Source organism: Dasypus novemcinctus, chromosome 2, assembly GCF_030445035.2.
Source record: "Dasypus novemcinctus isolate mDasNov1 chromosome 2, mDasNov1.1.hap2, whole genome shotgun sequence".
In the NCBI taxonomy this organism is placed as follows: Eukaryota; Metazoa; Chordata; class Mammalia; order Cingulata; family Dasypodidae; genus Dasypus; species Dasypus novemcinctus.
This window is the reverse complement of record NC_080674.1, coordinates 67,165,671-67,184,555: the sequence shown is the minus strand read 5'-3', so window position 1 is coordinate 67,184,555 and position 18,885 is coordinate 67,165,671. Positions and strand designations below refer to the sequence as shown.

At 35.2% G+C, this 18,885-nt stretch overlaps 2 protein-coding genes across 5 annotated transcripts in view; both read right to left on the bottom strand.

Annotated features, from left to right (window-relative positions):
* The window catches only part of TRAPPC13 (trafficking protein particle complex subunit 13), a 51,886-nt gene that overhangs the window by 29,588 nt on the left and 3,413 nt on the right, over nucleotides 1-18,885 (bottom strand). For all 4 annotated transcript variants that reach the window (XM_004465569.5, XM_004465568.3, XM_004465566.4 and 1 more), the window contains exons 2-3: nucleotides 8,684-8,752; nucleotides 8,045-8,144 (exon numbers count right to left, since the gene is read on the bottom strand). In XM_004465569.5, coding sequence (XP_004465626.1) covers nucleotides 8,045-8,144; nucleotides 8,684-8,752 — 169 coding nt within the window. The remainder of the gene's footprint in view (nucleotides 1-8,044; nucleotides 8,145-8,683; nucleotides 8,753-18,885) is intronic.
* On the bottom strand, nucleotides 17,384-18,318 carry SHLD3 (shieldin complex subunit 3). The gene has a single exon (XM_058309366.2). The coding sequence runs from the start codon at nucleotides 18,202-18,204 to the stop codon at nucleotides 17,449-17,451; it is 756 nt and encodes a 251-aa protein (XP_058165349.1). The 5' UTR covers nucleotides 18,205-18,318; the 3' UTR covers nucleotides 17,384-17,448.

Genomic DNA, 18,885 nt, shown 5'->3' with positions numbered 1-18,885 from the left:
CATGTTTGTGAATTTAAACACTCCTAAATAATCAGTGGGTTAAAGAAGAAATTGCAAGTGAAATCAGTAAATATATTGAGACAAATGAAAATGAGTAAAGGGGAGAGTGAGAACTACAGGGTAAAATATCCATGTGGTACAGCAGTACTCCAAAATACATTCACTGAGTGCGATGAGTATGCCACAATGATGGGGGAGGTTGTTGGCGTGGGAGGAGTGGGGTGGGGAGGTGGGGGTATACGGGAACCTCTTATGTTTTTTAATGTAACATTTTTTGAGGTGTATATATCTTCAAAAAATACAATTTAGAAAAATGATGGGGGTGGGGAATGGGTTATATGGGAACCTCTTATGTCCATTGTTTTCAATATTGTATTACAAGTTCTAGCTAAGGCAATTAGACAAGAAAAAAAATTACAGGCATCCAAACAGGAAAAGAGGAAGTAAAACTCTCACTGTTTGCAGATGATATTATCCTGTACTTAGAAAGTTCTAAATTATGTACAACAAAGCTGCCTGAGCTAGTAACTGAGTTCAGCAAAGTGGCAGGATACAAGAACAACACACAAAAGTCAGTAATGTTTTTGTACACTAGTATTGAACAATCTGAGGAGGAAATCAGGGAAAAATTCCATTTTCAATAGCAACAAAAAGACTCATATACCTAGAAATTTTATTTAACCAAAGAAGTACAGGACCTATATGCAGAAAACTACAGAACAATGGTGAAAGAAATTAAAAAAGACCTAAACAAATGAAAAGACATTACATGTTCATGGACTGGAAGAATAAATATCATGAAGATGTCAATCTTACCCAAACTGATTTACAGATTCGAGGCAATACCAATCAAAATCCCAAAAGATTACTTTACAGAATTAGAAAAGGCAATTACCAAATTCATTTGGAAGGGAAAGTGCACCCAAATAGCCAAAAGCATTCTAAAAAAGAAGAGCAACGTGGGAGGAATTTCACTTTCTGACCTTGAAACATATTACAAAGATACAGTGATCAAAACAGCATGGTACTGGCATAAAGATAGACACATCAATCAGTGGAATAGAATTGAGAATCCAGAAATAAACCTTCACCTATACAGTCAATTGGTTTATGACAAACCTACCAAGTAAACATTAATGGGACAAAACATTCTCATCAATAAATGGTCTTGGGAGAACTGGATATCTATAACCACAAATGAAGGAGGACCCTATCTTAGTCCCTATATGAGAATCAACTCAAAATGGATCAAAAGCCTAAATATAAAAGCCAGGACCATAAAACTACTAGAAAAAAATATAGGGAAATTTCTTCAAGATCTTATAGTAGGTGGTGATTCTTGGACCTTAAACCCAAAGCATATGCAACAAAAGAAAAAATATATCAATGGGACTTCCTCAAAATTAAACACTTTTGCACCTCAAAGGTCTTTGTCAAAAGGGTGAAAAGGCAGCCAACTCAATGGAATATTTGGAAATCACATTTCCAATAAGGGTTTAATATCCGGGATATATGAAGAGATGTTACAATTTAACAATAAAAAGATCAACGACCCAATTAAAAAATGGGCAAAAGACTTCAGTAGACAATTGTCCAAAGAAGAAATACAAATGGCAAAAAAACACATGAAGAAATGGTCAATCAATATCACTAATGATCAGGGAAATGCAAATCAAAATTACAATGAGATGTCATTTCACACCTACCAGAATGGCCATTATTAAAAAAGTCAGAGAACTACAAGAGTTGGAGAGGATGTGGAAATTGAGGAATACTTATTCACTGTTGGTGGGAATGAAGAATGGTACAGCCACTGTGGAGTAGTGTTAGACAGTTCCTAAAGAAGTTGAATATAGCCTTGCAACGTGACCCTGCAATACCACTACTGGGACTGAACTGAGAGCAGTGACATGAACAGATATTTGCCAGAGATGCTCATAGTGGCATTAGTCATAATTGCCAAAAGTTGGAAACAACCTAGGTGTCTATCAACTGATGAATGGATAAACAAACTGTGGTGTATTCACATGATGGAATATTTTGCAGTTGTAGAAGAAATGAAGTCGTAAAGCAAATGACAACATGGATGAATCTTGAGGAAATTATGTTGAGTAAAGCAAGTCAGACACAAAAGGAAAAACACTGTATGACTGCATTACTGTGAACCAAATATATGGTGTAACATACTGTATGATTAAAAAAAGCATCCAATACATTTGAGAAATGTATGCTTTTATTCAATTGTTTATAGTTTTTAATTGTTTATATTCTCAATTATTAAATGTATCTAAGTTAAGAAAACCAAAAAGAGGGAAATGGACTTGGCCCAGTGGTTAGGGTGTCCGTCTACCACACGGGAGGTCCATGGTTCAAACCCCGGGCCTCCTTGACTGATGTGGAGCTGGCCCACGCGCAGTGCTGATGCATGCAAGGAGTGCCGTGCCATGCAGAGGTGTCCCTGAGTAGGGGAGCCCCACACACAAGGAGTGCGCCCTGTAAGGAGAGCCGCCCAGCGCGAAAGAAAGTGCAGCCTGCTTAAGAATGGTGCCACCCACACGGAGAGCTGACACAACATGATGCAACAAAAAGAGACACAGATTCCCGTGCCGCTGATAACAACAGAAGAAGCGAACAAAGAAACAAGACGCAGCAAATAGACACAGAGAACAGACAACCGGGGATGGGGGGGGAGGGGAGAGAAAGAAATAATCTTAAAAAACAAACTAACAAACAAAAACATACAACCTAAAAATTCCCATTTTAACCATATTCAAATATGTAATTCACCTGTGTTAGTTATATTCACAATATTGGGCTACCATCACCAATCCATTACCAAAATGGTGGTGTTATTTGTTGCACGTTATGAAAGCACATTTTTATAACTGTACTATTATAGACAATACATCATTTAATTTAGGGTTCACTGTTTGTGTAGTGCAGTTCCATGAACTTAAAAAAAATTTTTTTTATTCTAGTACCATAAATACAACCTAACATTTCCCTTTTTAACTGCATTCAGACATATATTTCAGTGCTGTTAAACACATTCACAATGTTGTGGTACAGTCACCATGATCCAATACCATCTTTCTAAACAGGAACCCTGTACATTTTATGCTTTTTGTTGTTGAGTTGAAGGATTTTTAAAATATATTCTGGATATTAAGTTCTTATTGAATATGTGGTCTCCAAATATTTTCTCCCGTTGTTTAGGTTAACATTTTTCTTGAGGCGCAAAAGTTTTTAATTTTGATGAGGTTGTAAAATCTAAGAAAGTATCATTTAAAAAAGGTTCTAAAGATGCTTCCTTGTGTTTCCATCTTGGAGGTTTATAATTCTGGTCCTTATATTTAGGGCTTTGATCCATTTTGAAACCATTTTTGTATATGATGTGAGGTTGGGGTCCATTTTCATTCTTTTGCATATAGACATCTAGTTTTCCCATGTCATTTGTTTAAGAGACTATTTTTTCCCCATTGAGTAGACTTGCCACCCTTGTCAAAAATCTGTTGGCCATCAAAGTGGTTGTTTTCTAAGTTCTCAATTCGATTAATTTGATCTGTATGTCTGCCCTTTTGTCGGTATCATGTTCTTTTTATTACTGTGTCTTTGTAGTAAGTTTTAAGATTGGGAAGTTCTTCTATGGTCAGAGAAGATACACTGTGTGATTTTAACATTTTAAAATTTACTGAGACTTGTTTTGTGACCTAAGATATGGTTTATCCTAGAGAATGCTCCATGTGCACTTGAGAAGAATGCGTATTCTCTTGTTGATTGAAGTGTTTGTACATGGTATTTCTAGTTATTTTAGAGCCTCTTTCACTTTCACTCCTTATATTTCCTTACTAATGTTCTTTCTAGATGTTCTATCCATTATTGAAAGAAGTATACTAAAGTCTACTATTAATATAGAACTGTCCGTTTCTCCCTTCAAATGTATAAGTATTTGCTTCATATATTTTGGAGCTCTGCTGTTACATGAATATACAGTTATTATTATGTATTCATTATGTATATAATAACCATCATTTTCCCTTGTAACTATTCTAAATCCCCTTTGGTTACTACTTGGGTATTTTTTCCATCCTTTCTCTTTCAACCTACTTATGTCTTTGAATTTAAGGCGAGTTTTTTATAGATAACACATACTCAGTCATGCTTTCTAATCCATTCTTCTAATCTCTGCCTTTTGACTAGACAGCCTAATCCATTTACATTTAAAGTTACTACTGAAAGTGCAGGACTTCCTCTGCTATCGTGGTGTTTAGTGTGTTTTACCTTTTTGTCCCCAAATTCTTACATTAATGCCTATTTTCATACTTACTCCATATTTTAGTATTGTTCTTTATTGAGTTCCTTTTTATTTCTACTTGTATATATATTTCGTATATATTCCTTGCCATTACCATGGTATTAAAATGTAACAATACAATCACAACAATGCAAGGAGTTGATAGCAAGGTAAAGTAAGGGAGTCCTGTATGATGATATGCATGCTTGTTTTTTAAGCTAACAACTTTTATTATACACATTGTTTATGTATGCTCATGTATGAATACGTCAATAAAATTATATTTAAAAATATAGCAAGATAATATATAACAAGTGTATTTGCTTTGACACAAATTCGACTTCAACAGGATATATATACACTATACCCATCCTTCTCCCTGCAATCTTTTCTGTACTTGTTAAAAATTGTATCTTGGTATATTGTTTATTCAAAATGATAAGATTTATCATTACGTTTTAAGGCTTTGCATTTTAGTACCTGTAAGAAGTGGAGTCATATACCAAAAAGTTTAATACTACTGGCATTTCTAATTACCCAAATACCTGCCTTTACAGGATGTCCTTTTGTTCCCCCCTTTTAAAAAATGCTGCTTAAGTTCTTTGCAGAGATGAAGAGGCAAAAGAATTAGAAGCTAAGTTTGTGGGAAGATTTTGGGATTCCAAAGTGACATAGAGGGAGTATATGTTAGGATCTTTGGCAGCAGCCAAAATGGACTATTTTGTGATCAAGAGAGTGGACATATGCTAAGTTGGAATGAAGGTACTGAATTATTTGTATAAACTAGGGAGACAGGGATAAGCACCCTTAGGGACTCTGTGTGGTCTGTCCATGTTTCTCTTGGAAGGACTCCTCGACTCCCTCTGGTAATTGCAGTTGTTGGGCTTCTTGTTGTTTTTGCTAAATATACTTGCATTTTGCTTTCTTGAATTTTGCTTTATGGTTCTTGAACCAAATCTGCAGTACTGTTGGGTATATATCCATTTTAAAGGCCATTTCCTTCTGAAGACTAGGGTTTGGGTACAGGTCCTTATTGAACAAGATCTTCAAATCTTCTAGCTGTTCTTCAGTGAACATAATTTGTTTAGTTTCTGGGTGCCTTTACAATGCCAAGATCTGGGAGACAACACCTTGACTGAGTGATTAAAAGTCACTTCACTATTATCACTAGCTGGGGGATATCTGATATAGTAAGCTGCCTGATATGATGGTAAAGGAGCACCTTTAGGAAGATCCTCTGAGTCTGTCCTCTTAAGTATTCAGATCCAGGAACAAGAACCTACTAGAGGTCTTTATTTCATTAAGCTGCTTCGAACCACTGTCTAGTGCCCTTTCCTTTCAGTATGAAGAACTCTCTTAAGTACTGTTTGTAAGACAAGTCTAGTGGTGAGAACTCCCTCAGCATTTGTTCATCTGGGAATATCTTAGTCTCTCCATCATTTTTTAAAAGATTTTTCACCACCCTCCCCTACCCTCTCCCCCTTGTTTTGCACTTGCTGTCTGCTTTCTGTGTCCACATGCTGCACATTCTTCTGTCTGTTTGTTTTCCCTTCAGGTAGCACTAGGAACCGATCACAGGGCCTTCCCAAGTAGAAGCACCCAATCCCTTGCATCACCTCAGGTCTCTAGTCTGCTGTGTCTCTCAACATCTCTCCTCTGACTTTTTGTTGCATTACCTTGCTGTGCTAGCTCTCCATGTGTGGGCCAGCACTCCATGCAAGCCAGCACTCCATGTGAGCCAGCTTGCCTTCACCAGGAGGCCCCAGGAAACGAACCCTGGACCTCCCATATGGCAGAAAGGAACCCAATTGCTTGAGCCACGTCCGCTTCCCTCTCCCTCATTTTTGAGAGTTTGTCTTGCTGGATATAAAATTCTTGCTTGGCAGTTGCTTTCTTTAGGCACTTTAAGAACTTCAACCCACTGTCTCTGTGCCTCCATAGTTTCTAATGAAAAAGCAGCACTTAATCTAATTGGAACTTGAACAGACACTTTTCTCTTGCAGCTTTTGGAACTCTTTGTCCTTTGTATTTGACAGTTTGATCAATATATAAGGGGCCATATTTTTCTTCTGCCATGATTTCTTTGATTAATCATCTGTCCCTTTCTCTTTCTTCTCCTTCTGGCACACTAATAAATATATTGGTAAGCCTGATCATGCCCCACGTCTTAACTCTGTTCACCTCTTATATTCTTTCTGTGCCTCCTCCTGAATCATTTTGATTGTGCTGTCTTCAAGTTCAGTTATTCTTTCTGTTGCCAGCCCTAATCTTCTGATGAAATCATCTATTTTCATTTTCATTATTGTCGTCTTCAGCTCCAGTATTTGTTTGGTTCCTTATTAAAATTTCTGTTTATTGAGATTCTCATATTGGTCACTCTTCATTTTCCTGATCTCCTTTGGTTATTTCTTTGTGCTTTCCTTTATCTTTTTGAACATGAAGATTTTTTTTTTTTTAATCTTTGTCCATTATGCTCAAGGTCTATTCTTTGTTGATAGTTTCTGTATTTTTATCTTACGTGTTTGGATGAGCCATCGGTTCCTGTTTCTGTCTTATAATCTTTTGTTGCACACTGTACATTTTAATATTTTGATGTGTTAACTCTGGGATTTAGTCCCTGAGCTGTCTGTTTCAATCCAGTTAGTGATATGATGTGATATTAAGTGACATGAAGTTTGAATCCATTAAGTACAATTACAGGGGCTAACAATAACAAACACACTGAAGCACAAAACACCTTTTAGTCTTTGCAAACTGGCATTATATTGGCTGGTAGACTTCTTCAGAGGTTAGCCCTCCTATCAAGATCAGTCCAAGGTAAGAAGAAAGTATAGTGTTGTCTCTGTCTTTTCTGAGTCTGAGTCTTGTCTGCCTCTTGGTATTCAGAATTTCCCTGTTAATAGTAATTCCAAAGCCTAAGACTTCCCTTGAAACAGAAACTGTTCTGAGTCCTCTATGTACTTCTTAAAAGTGGTACTCTTTTTGCAGCAGGCCTCTTTGACATAATTATTTTTTACATTGCTTTAGCCCTCCTATGGAGATCAGACCGAGGCAATGATCAAATGTAGGGTCCTCTCAGTCTTTTCTGAACCATTGTCTGTCCTAGGCTTATACTTACTCCTTGCCTTAGGAATTCTCCCCTTTTCAGAAATTTGAATGTCCTCCCCTCCTGAGTTCCCTATTGGATGTCTTAAAGCTGGTAATTCTTTTCCCAGGCTACTTTGAATTAATTATTTCTTACACTACTTTACTTGTTTGCAAGTTGTTTTTGCTTATAAGGGAAATTCTGGGAAGGTAAGCCATTTATAAATGTCGTGGTTCAGACTTTTAGGTCACCACCCAAGAGAATGGCCTTGAAATATGGGTATTCCAGTATGTGCATATTTAATCTGCTACTTCTGGAACAAGGCCTGGGATCCACGACAGGAGTATAGAGGGGCTCTATACTGCACCTTGGGTGGGAGGAAGGGCCCAGGAAGGACACTAAATGCTGCTACCATCTTTAAAGCTGCATTTTCTTAATTTGGCAACTGCCCAGAACTGCAGCCCTTTAACTGTTTCTCAGAGTTTTGAGGAAGAAGGCTCTGCCAGTGTTTGGTAGTGTTCAATATTCTGTAGGGGAATAGCATCCTGAAGTGTCTTATGCCAACATCTTGGTTGACCAGAAGTTTTGTAGTTAATTTATGAAAATAGGATCTGTAATGGCTTTAAGGTATTGCTGCACTACTCATGTGAATGTAAGATTCTTACCCAAAATTTTGTGGTAAAGTCAACATTTCTCCCAACATTAAAATTTCTGCACCATTTACAGTTGAGGGATCATCTCTCATGAGCTGGTTAAAGAGATCTCCTGTAGCAACAGAAAACATAAAATTCTATCATCTACCTTAAAAAAAGTTTTATTTATATAAGTTGCTGGAAGAGTTACTTAAAATCTAATTTCTAATCTTTAATACAAGAAATGCATGCCAAAAAAACAATTCTGGTCTTACGGAAAGAAAATGAATACTTCATATAGGAAGGTAAAGTACATCATAAGATATAAAATATACTAAAAAAAGCCTCAATAGTTATGAACTTAGGGAATCCTAATATAAATACAGAGGAACATTTGAAGAGAAATGCTATATTAATATATTATAAATAGGAATGTACCTTTAGTTAAAATAAAAGTTTCCTGTTATAGGATATCAACAGCATCTTAACTTACAGACTGTGGGTGTGGACTGTTATTCATATGGCCACCACTCACATGGTACTAAAATAGATAACGATCCAGCAAAGGATTCACATAAGATTGGCAAGGCTAGGCTAATATTCCATGGTCAAGTCGGTAATGGAGGTTTCAGCTTTTCCACAGGTGGAAGTAGGACAAAGAATGTGCCATACCAGGTAAGTCTTTCTCTTCACATGTCACTGGAATATTGGTGAACAAAGTAGGCTTAGTCAACCGCATCACTGTGAATTAAGAAGTAAAAACAAGCAAACAAAACATTAATATTGATTTGGGCTAGTATTCCCAGGCTTTATACATGATTTTCATCAATGTTATACTAACGTAAAATATAACCTAAATATAGCTATACTAAATAGTCCCTAGGATTATTAAACATTGATGCTTACTAAATATGTTTTTATGTAACAGAAAGGATATTTGCCCTTTACTTGAGAAAAATGAGTCAGAACAGTTTTGCTTTTATTTATAAACCGATAAATTTATAAGAATTGAGTGCAAATATAATACTTGTTCATGATAGATAAACTGGAAAATAATATTTTAGGGCTTAAGATATATGAAGAGCATAAGGCTTTAAAAAATCTTGAGTGACTTCACTGTAAACATTATCAACAAAATATTAATGAATATTAGTCTGGCAAGGAAACAAAATTAAGAGCACCAATTTGAATATGAAACAATTTATGACAATCGGATCTTTGCCATCTTTATCCCTCATTTATAATTACAAGCCACTGGAAGTTCAGTGAGAATTCCTTAAGGTAACATTAAGGAGATCTGTGTAGAAATTAGGAAAATATCAATTAATGTATAGGTTTATATAGTTCCAAACAAAACTATGATTTGCTTCTGGAATATAAGAAAATGTTTTTAAAGTTCATCTAGAAAATAAAACAATTTAAAATGAGCTATGGAAATAAATGAGAAAACATGAGGAAGAACTATATTAATCATATAATATATTGAAGGCCACAATTAACTAATTGACTTACAAATACAAGATTATATAAACCAATATATTGGACAGCAAAATAAAAAAAGGCTATTAGGATACAGCAAAAAAAATTAAAATAGGAAAATAATTATTCATTATAAGTTACTAGAACAAGTGGTTAGTTATCTAGGAAAATGATATTTAATTTATAAATTAATTTCAAATAGCACATAAAGTTCAAATGTATGAAAGAGTTAAACAGGCAAAAATTAAGCCATGAAAACTAGAAAACGTTTCTGAAAGAGTATTTTTTAAACCACTTGTGAGAAGACATTTTAACTCTTAAAAAAACTCATTTAATTACTTCTAAAGACTCACATTTGGCCACAAAGTAAAAACAAAAACACAGAATTAAATTGTATCACAAAAGGCTATTTTGTTTTGCTCTATTAAAAGAGCTTGTTCAAATAAAAAAAAATTTTTTTGAAAAATAGACCTAAACTGTCACTTGAAAATATAAATGGTGTCCACTAGCATTTATAGATATGTAATACCTAATCACTAATTTACCTATAGCATTCATATCAGATTCAGTGCCCTTCTCATCCTGGTCTCAGCTTAAATGTCACCTTTTTCAGAAAGGAAATACTACTGGCCATTCTATTTGCCTCATAGCCTCTACTTTTTCTTTTCCTTTTTTTAAAGTAGGTATCAGGGATTAAACCCATGTGGTGTTAAGGGAAAACCCTCCACTAAAAATGTTAAAGACACCAAACTGATATTTATAATATTTGTTTTCTTCATATATTCAGTGGGGTAAAAATCAACTGAGGGGGAAGTAACTGGTAGGAAATATTATCATCTTGTGGACTCAAAGAATATTACTATGCAGCAAAATCTGTCATATTGAACAATCTTAACCACCAACTGAGGATAGCTGAGTTAAATGACATAGTTATCTCATTCCTTGAATTTTTTAATGAACTAGGGCTTCACTGTAACTTTAGATAGAAGATAATCCCAAGTATTCCAATTTCAAGTACACACTTAAAACTCAGTGGTTCCTATCTTATAATGAATTAATAGGCTTCAAAAGTAAACATAATATTGGCTGGAAAAAGACTACATACCTATAAACTCAAGGTTAATAGAAAAACACAAGGCTGGCAGAGAAATTATAAGCAAGCACTGGTGAGTAAACAGTAATCTTGTATCCAGACTTGAATGTTAAAGCAGGCTTATGGTTAAAAAAACCCACAGTTTTATCTATTTCTACCTCCAAAATTAAGAGGCAAAAAAAAGTTATATTTAGTTGAGTATCAAGTATTCGCTACACAAAATAGTTACTGCCGTGAGTACAGAGACGCTATCACTGGAAGTTACAAAACACAAACTAATTTCATTGACATAAGAATTTCAGGTTTCATCCACAGTCCTGTAAATATTTTTATAAATCGTTAATAAATTAAAGTCAACATAGGCAGAGGTCACACACAGGTGAATAGGGACAAATTAAACATGCATACACATTTCGGTTTGGTACAAACACGAAAAAATAAGTAGAGGGGAATGGGTGTAGTTCTGTGATTTGAGAACCTGCGTCCCATGCCACGGGTTCAATCCCCAGTACCTCAAAAAAAAAAAAAAAAAAAAAAAAAAAGTCATCTTCTTCAAGTTTGAGGTTCTTAATGGTGTAATCTAGAAATTGTGCTTGGCCTTTAAGTTCTAAATACTCTAAAAAGACTTTGATTAAGTTCTAAATGACTTCTTAGCCTCCTACTACTTCTTTAAAAAGTGCTGTCCTGATAGGTCAGAAATGAATTTCTATTCTCCTTTAAGACCATGGCACTATTTGCAGTAAAACCCAACCTTCAGATTCCAGGTCTGAATTACCTTTTCATTGTTTCTCAGAGGGGTAGAAAGCAATTTATATAAATTAGAAAACTTAAATGTTACATATGAACACAAAGAAGCTCTTTTCAGTGTGTAATTTTTGGTTTAAAAACTGCTCATAAGTCAGGGCCCATGTCTCCTGACTGTACCTTAAATTTTCAGTTGTATACCATCATTTCAAAATAATAAAACTGTATCATAAAAAACATTTGTGTTCTGTACAAGTGATTATCAACTTTATGATAAATAAGATCTGAAAATAAAAATCAAAGTCCACCATTTATGATTGCCAAATAATATCAACCATCTCATCTACTTGCAAGCTCACTGGCAATACTGAATAACTTCTTGAGGTTTCTCCAGAAGTCATGGTTGAAGAAAAAATTATTGAAGTGAAAAAGGAAGGAATTACTGAATAAGTTGCACTGGAAATTGTCCCTATCTCCAGCGCTTATTTGCTTAAAGACTTTTGGAAACATTCAGGCACATGATTAAAAAAGAGCCTCATTTAAGACACAGTAAAAATAAAAACAAAAAGGAATGTTTGGTTAGAGTGAAACTTATTAGGTAAAGATTATTTCTTTATACAAGATGTTATTATCAGGCAAAAATACAACCAAAGCAAACTATGGACTGTAGTGCATAGTAATATATTAACAACAAAAAAGGAACTATACTAAGTGAAAGGAACTAGACAAAATGTACTACATATAGTTTGAGTCCATGTACAAAATATAAATACAAATAAATTAGGGAGATAGAAACAGAATAGCAGCTATGTACAGCAGGGGAAGAATCAGAGATTGAGAGGTGATTACTAAGGGGTAGAGTTTGTCTGTTTTTCTTATAATTATTGGAGTAATGAAAATGTTATAGTATTAACTGAAGTGATGAGCGCACAGCTCTGTGATTATACCAAATACCATTGATTGTACACTTTTTATAGATTGTATGCTTTATAAATATGTATCAATAAAATTGATTTGAAAAAAGATTTTTAAATTTTTTTAGTTAAAAATTAGTGGACTTGTCATATTTCAAACAACCTCCATCAGTGCAGGCTGTGAAAAATCTCTAAAGGGTATATTTACCATTTATTATCAAGCTTCTACCATGCCAGCCATAGTGCTACAAGGTAAACATGGCAAAATAAGTGCAAGCAGTCTAATTAGTTTTTCTTAGGAAGGTGGTTTGGCTACTTAATAGTAATAATTCTGTTTAAGTTCTAAGAGGGCAGGGTCTATGATTTTCTCTTTACTATATCCTTGTACCTGAAACACAGTAGGCAATTAAATTTAAAAGATATATGCTTATATACTGTACCAAAATGTATTCTATAATCACTTTGGGTAATTTTATAAGGTGATGTGTATACCAATTTATAACATTTCCTTATGTGAAACAAGGATCAAATCCACATTCACTCCCAGAACCAACCAATTAATAATCAGCATTAAAAGTCATTAAGTGAAGATGACAGATTAGAGAGACATGGGGTTCTTTTCTCTCCCAGAAAAATAGCTAGAGGACAGGCAAATATGGCTTGGGAAAAAATGCTCTATGGTTTAGGTCACTAGGGGAATGCTGTACACCACCCAGAAGAGAGAGGGACACAGGCAAAGAATCTGGATGGAAATACTGAGTAGAAGTTGCAGTTGTAGCTGTCAGCACCCTTCTCTTCACCCTCGTAGGAGAAAGGATTGAATTCTCCTGCCAGACAAAGGGAGCCACAGGGATCCATCTCCCCAGGAAATGGGAGAGAGGGATGCAACCTAAGGCTGACTCAGCTTTTGGCCAACAAATTTGGTTCACTGTCTCCCAGGAGACCTTCCAGGCAGGTGGGACTGCACAATTATTTGCCATGGAGGCAGCAAAGAAGTAATGAGATCTCATCCACAGAATCACTTGCCCTGCTGACTGGGACTGGTTGTTGAGGATGCAGAGGGGTGTGGAATTATTTTCTACCAGAGAAAAGGGAGGGTGTTTCCAGCAAAGGCTGGAGAACAGACTCTGAGAAAGTCTGAATTATCAGGCTCTGAATAGCCTCTAGGCAGGATCCTCTATCACACTGTTGCTGTCTGGGTTGCAGAGAACTCATTCCAATGAAGGCATGAACTGAGAGGGCTGCCTAAGAGCCCCATCTGCCGGCACCTGGACCAAGGAAGTGCACCTGAGGAAACAGGATTTTTCCAGCCTTTACAGCCTCCCTCCCCAAGGTCCTTGGAAGCAGGTCCGCAACCCATTAATGGGTCCTTGGCACGGATTTGAGCAACTAATGGACAATCCTAAAAACCCAGAAGAGGGTAAACAAAGAATCAAAGAACAGTAACAAACAGCCTCCGGCCACTAAATCTATATGTGAGAGAAGTTATGCATCAAAGTAAAACTCACCATCATACTCAGATGCCTAGACATCAAGAAAAAATTACAAACCATATTAAGAAAATGGAGGGAAACGGACTTGGTCCAGTGGTTAGGGCGTCCGTCTACCACATGGGAGGTCCGCGGTTCAAACCCCGGGCCTCCTTGACCTGTGTGGAGCTGGCCCATGCACAGTGCTGATGCACACAAGGAGTGCCGTGCCACGCAGGGGTGTCCCCTGTGTAGGAGAGCCCCACGAGCAAGGAGTGCACCAGTAAGGAGAGCCACCCAGTGCGAAAGAAAGTGCAGCCTGCCCAGGAATGGCGCTGCCCACACTTCCCGTGCTGCTGACGACAACAGAAGCGGACAAAGAACCAAGATGCAGCAAATAGACACAGAGAACAGACAATCGGGGGAGGGGGTAAGTTAAATAAATAAATTTTTAAAAACAAAAAAAAACTCAAATCAATTAACATAATATACCAGATTAACAAAGTGAACAGAAAAAAAACACATGATCATCTCAATCGATGAGAAAAAGGCATTCGACAAATTCCAGCATTCTTTCTTAATAAAAACACTTCAAAAGAAGGACTAGAAGGAAATTTCCACAATATGATAAAGGGCATATATGAAAAACCGACAGTCAACACTGTACTTAATGTGGAGAGGCTTAAAGCTTTCCCTGTAAGATCAGTAACAAGACAAGGATGCCCATTGTTGCACTGTTTATTCAATATTGTGCTGGAAGTTCTAGCTAGAGCAATTAGACAAGAAAAATAAAGAAAAGGTATCCAAATAGGAAAAGTGGACATAAAACTCTATCAGCAGATGACATCATCCTATATTTAGAAAATTCTGAAATGCCTATGAGAAAGCTACCTGACGTAATAAAAACTAGTCAGCAGGATACACTAAAAAATCAGTAATGCTTCTGTAGCACGGGAAAATCTGAGGAAGAGATCAGGAATAAAAAACTGATTTATGAATTCAATGCAATACCAATGAAAATTCCAACAGCCTACTTTATGGATATAGAAAAGGCAATTACCAAATTTATTTTATTTGGAAGGGAAAAGTGTACTCGAATAGTCAGAGGCATCCTAAAAACGAAGAAAGATGTGGGAGGACTCTCACTGCCTAACCTTGAAATATACTACAAAGCTACAGTCGTCAAAACAGCATTGTACTGGCATAAAGATAGACACCTTGATCAGCAGAATAGAACTGAGAGTCCAGCAATAAACCCTCACCTCTACAGCCAACTGGTTTTTGACAAACCTCCCAAGTCCACGTTACCGGGACAAAAACAGTCTCTTCAATAAATGGTGCTGGGAGAACTGGGTATCTATAACCAAAAGAATGAAAGAGGACCCATAACTCATTCCCTATACAAGAATCAACTCAAAATGGATCAAAAGCCTAAATATAAAGGCTAGAAACATAAAACTATAGAAGAAAATACAGGAAACATCTTCACAATATTGTGGTAGGTGGTTGTTTCTTGGACTGCACACCCAAAACATGAGTAAATAAAAAAAAAAAAACTGGAACTTCCTCAAAATAAAACACTTTTGCACCTTAAAGGACTTTCTCAAAAGGCTGAAAAGGCAGCTGACTCAATAGGAAAAAATATTTGGAAATCACTTATCCAGTAGGGGTTTAATATCCACGATATATAAAGAGATAGTACAACGCAACAATAAAGACAAATGACCCAATTAAAAATGGGCAAAATGACCTGAATAAACATCTGTTCAAAGAAATACAAATGATGAGAAAAAAAAAAAGGCATGAAAAAATGTTTAAAGCAATTAGGGAAATGCAAATAAAAGCTACAATGAGATATTATTTCATACTTTTGGAATGGCCACTCTTTAAGACAGAAATTATACATGTTGGAGAGGATGTGGAGAAACAGGGATGCTTATTCACTGTTTCTGGGAATGGAGAATGATACAGCCATAGTGGAGGACTGTCTGGCAGTTTCTAAAGACGTTGAACATAGATTTGCCATGTGACCTGGCAATACCACTACCACTAGATATATAACCAGAACTGAGAGCGGTGACACAGACACCTGCACATCAATGTTCATAGTGATATTATTCAATTTGCCAAAAGATGGAAAACCCAGGTGTCCTTCAGCCAATGAATGGATAAACAAATCATGCTATACACACGATGGAATATTATGAAGCTATAAGAAGAAATGAATTTGTGAAACATGACATGGATAAACCTAGTGGGTATTATGTTGAATGAAGCAAGTCAGACACAAAAGGACAAATACTGTATGACTGCACTATTGTGAACTGAACATACTGTATAGATTCAAAGCTAATAAATAGAATATAAGTCACCAGAAAATAGAATGAGATTAGAGAATGGAAAAGTGAGGGTTAATCTGTACAGAACTGGTAAAAAGGTTTATTGTTAACCTTTTGGAAGTGAGTAGGAAAGGTGAAAGCACATTATACTGCTTGTAACTAGCAGTGCTATCATATGGGTATAATAGTGGATGAAAGGGCAAGTCTATGGTCATGTGTATTATAAGAAGGAAAGCTAAAAAATATAACCTGTGACTGTATAGCATGATGAAAACTTATGTGAAATGTGAATATGGGTAATATTGTATAATAAGACTCCTTCTTTGAAACTGAACAAATGTTAATGTAACAAGATGTTAATATCAGGCAAAAAACCCCAACAAACATGTAAAATTAAAAAAACAACAAAACACTGCTATTTTAAGTGAAAGAAACCAGACACAAAGGGCTGCCAATTGTATGATTCCATTTATATGAAATGTAAATATGTTAATTTATAAATATGGGTTAGATTTATGGTTATGTAGGGCTGGGGAAGAATATAGGAATTCTATATCTGTATTTATTACTCTACATCTATATCTAAATATGGTGATTGCTAAGTGGTGTGGGGTTTTTCTTTTTGGAGTAATGAAATTGTTCTAAAATTGTTTGTTTTGATGAATGTACAACACTGTGATTATACTAAAAGCCAATGCTTGACACTTTGAATGGATTGCATGGTATGTGAATATATCTCACTAAAACTGCCTTTTTTTAAATTAAAAAAAAGACACATTATACTTTTTGTATCTTTGTTTCAAAATAACACTTCAACTGTTGTTTATTACAAGGATTTGGAGATATCCATAAGAACCTGGACCGGTCACCTATTTTGTCTACATTAATGCTACCTGAGTAACATTCCCAATATATTTTAAATAAAAAGAATTGTTTTTAGTTTTACTTTTAAAAAATCAGTAAACTTCAGATGAAGAAAAAATACAGTAAAATTAGATTAGGGGAGTCACCAAAATCCAATCTACTTATCTTACTTCACATGAATTATCTAAATCAATCACTAGAAAAGTAACAACAAAAGGAAAAGAAATATTTTACCTTCAAACTCAGTTAAAACAATTTATCACAATTAATTTAAAAGAAGGCTGCTATTAGGTAGAACCCAGAAAGTTCTTGAGTTAAAGGCTAGGAATTCACCTGATACTTAAATCATTTTTGGGATACAGACTGTACACATAATACCACACAATTATTTTTCCATTATGTGAAGAATAAACAGGCTATATTAGCAAATGGTCAAATAAAGTTAATAAAAATTTAAAAGTCAGTAAAAGTTATTCATTTCACAATTTCAGTCCATGCAGTTTATTCACAATATTCTTTTTGACAGTGAAATTCATTACATACTAAAAATAACACCATATTTATGTACAAATAAATTCATTTTCCCAGTAAGACCTAATCTTCTTTTAAGAAGATGTCCCACATATTCACAATACATAACATCACAGAAAACCCATATTTGCTCTAAATGTCTCTGAATTGTTGCATTACAAGATGGTAGTTCATTGTGCCTGATAATCTGATTGAGTTTTGCCCAAATGTCTCCCAGAGTTTGGCCGTTACAAATAGTGTGTTCTATTGTCCATCTTGCTCTATAAAAACAGTGCAAATTTAGTGCCTTTAAACTATCTTGCAATTTTTTAGATAAAGGAAACATCTTTTCAGTACAATTACTGCTGGAAATTGAAACACTCCAAGACCTCTTCAAATGCTGTCCTCCTTTTTCTGATTGTTTATTCCTATTTCCAGAATCAGTCTGTTCATTTAGTGTGTGAGACCGGATTAAGTGCTTCTTTTTTTTCAAATTAGGTTGAAACTCCAAAAGAGCAACTGTACAATCATAACACTGTGATTTTGAATCATGTTCTGAAATGGTTAAGTATCGTTTCACATCTTTAGCTGCCTCTCTAGAAATCACAGGTGGTGATCTTTTAGGTTTGAGCAGAAGTTTGGACCCATCATATGGAAACCAAGGAATAAATCTTGATAGCGGACGAGTAGGAAAATCTTGAATTGCTTTTTCTGCGATTTTTGACAGTTTTGTGGGATTGTTCTCAAATGGTCGATAATGTAATATTACTTCTGTTGTCATTCTGCAGTAATCCAGTTCACTCTTAGTGAAGAGAAAATTTCTTAGTTGAGTTCCTCAGAACTAGAATGTTATTTATAATTACGAGACTCTCTCTCTTTCCAAATCAGAGGAAAACAGGACCTAAAGTAGAAGTACCGCAAAAAATAAGATATGGTAGGGACAACTTGTCTACAGAAAAGCAGGGAAAAAAGGAAAACCCAAAATCAACCCCAATATGCTATTTCACTAAAGTGACTACTGGTAAATGTGAACGTAATCCAAAAACTTAAAAAAGAAAATTACTTCGTTCTCCAAAATCAGGATCTGAATTAGATGCCCTGTAAGATCACTTCCAGCTTAAAAACAGTCACCATATTTAACTCAAGAGATACAAAGGATATGGAAATATCCATACTAATATAGTAATAAGTCTTAAGACTACAGAGTAAATTAGTTTAAAAATAAAAAAATAAAAGAGCAAGTTAGTGATTCTTAAAATACTGAATTCACATGAAGATAAAAATGTAATATTTAAAAACGAGACATCTGAATTGAAGACAATAAAAAAATCACTAATTTTTTATCTATCTGGAAGAAGTTGATCATTTTACACTTTAAAATAAACCAAATTCCCTAAATTTATATACAGACAGAACATTTACTGATTTGATCTCATTCTCAGCAGTAAACACTAAAAATATA

Excerpts from the sequence above, each read along its gene's own strand:
- SHLD3 (XM_058309366.2), bottom strand. The coding sequence starts at position 18,204 with ATGACAACAGAAGTAATATTACATTATCGACCATTTGAGAACAATCCC.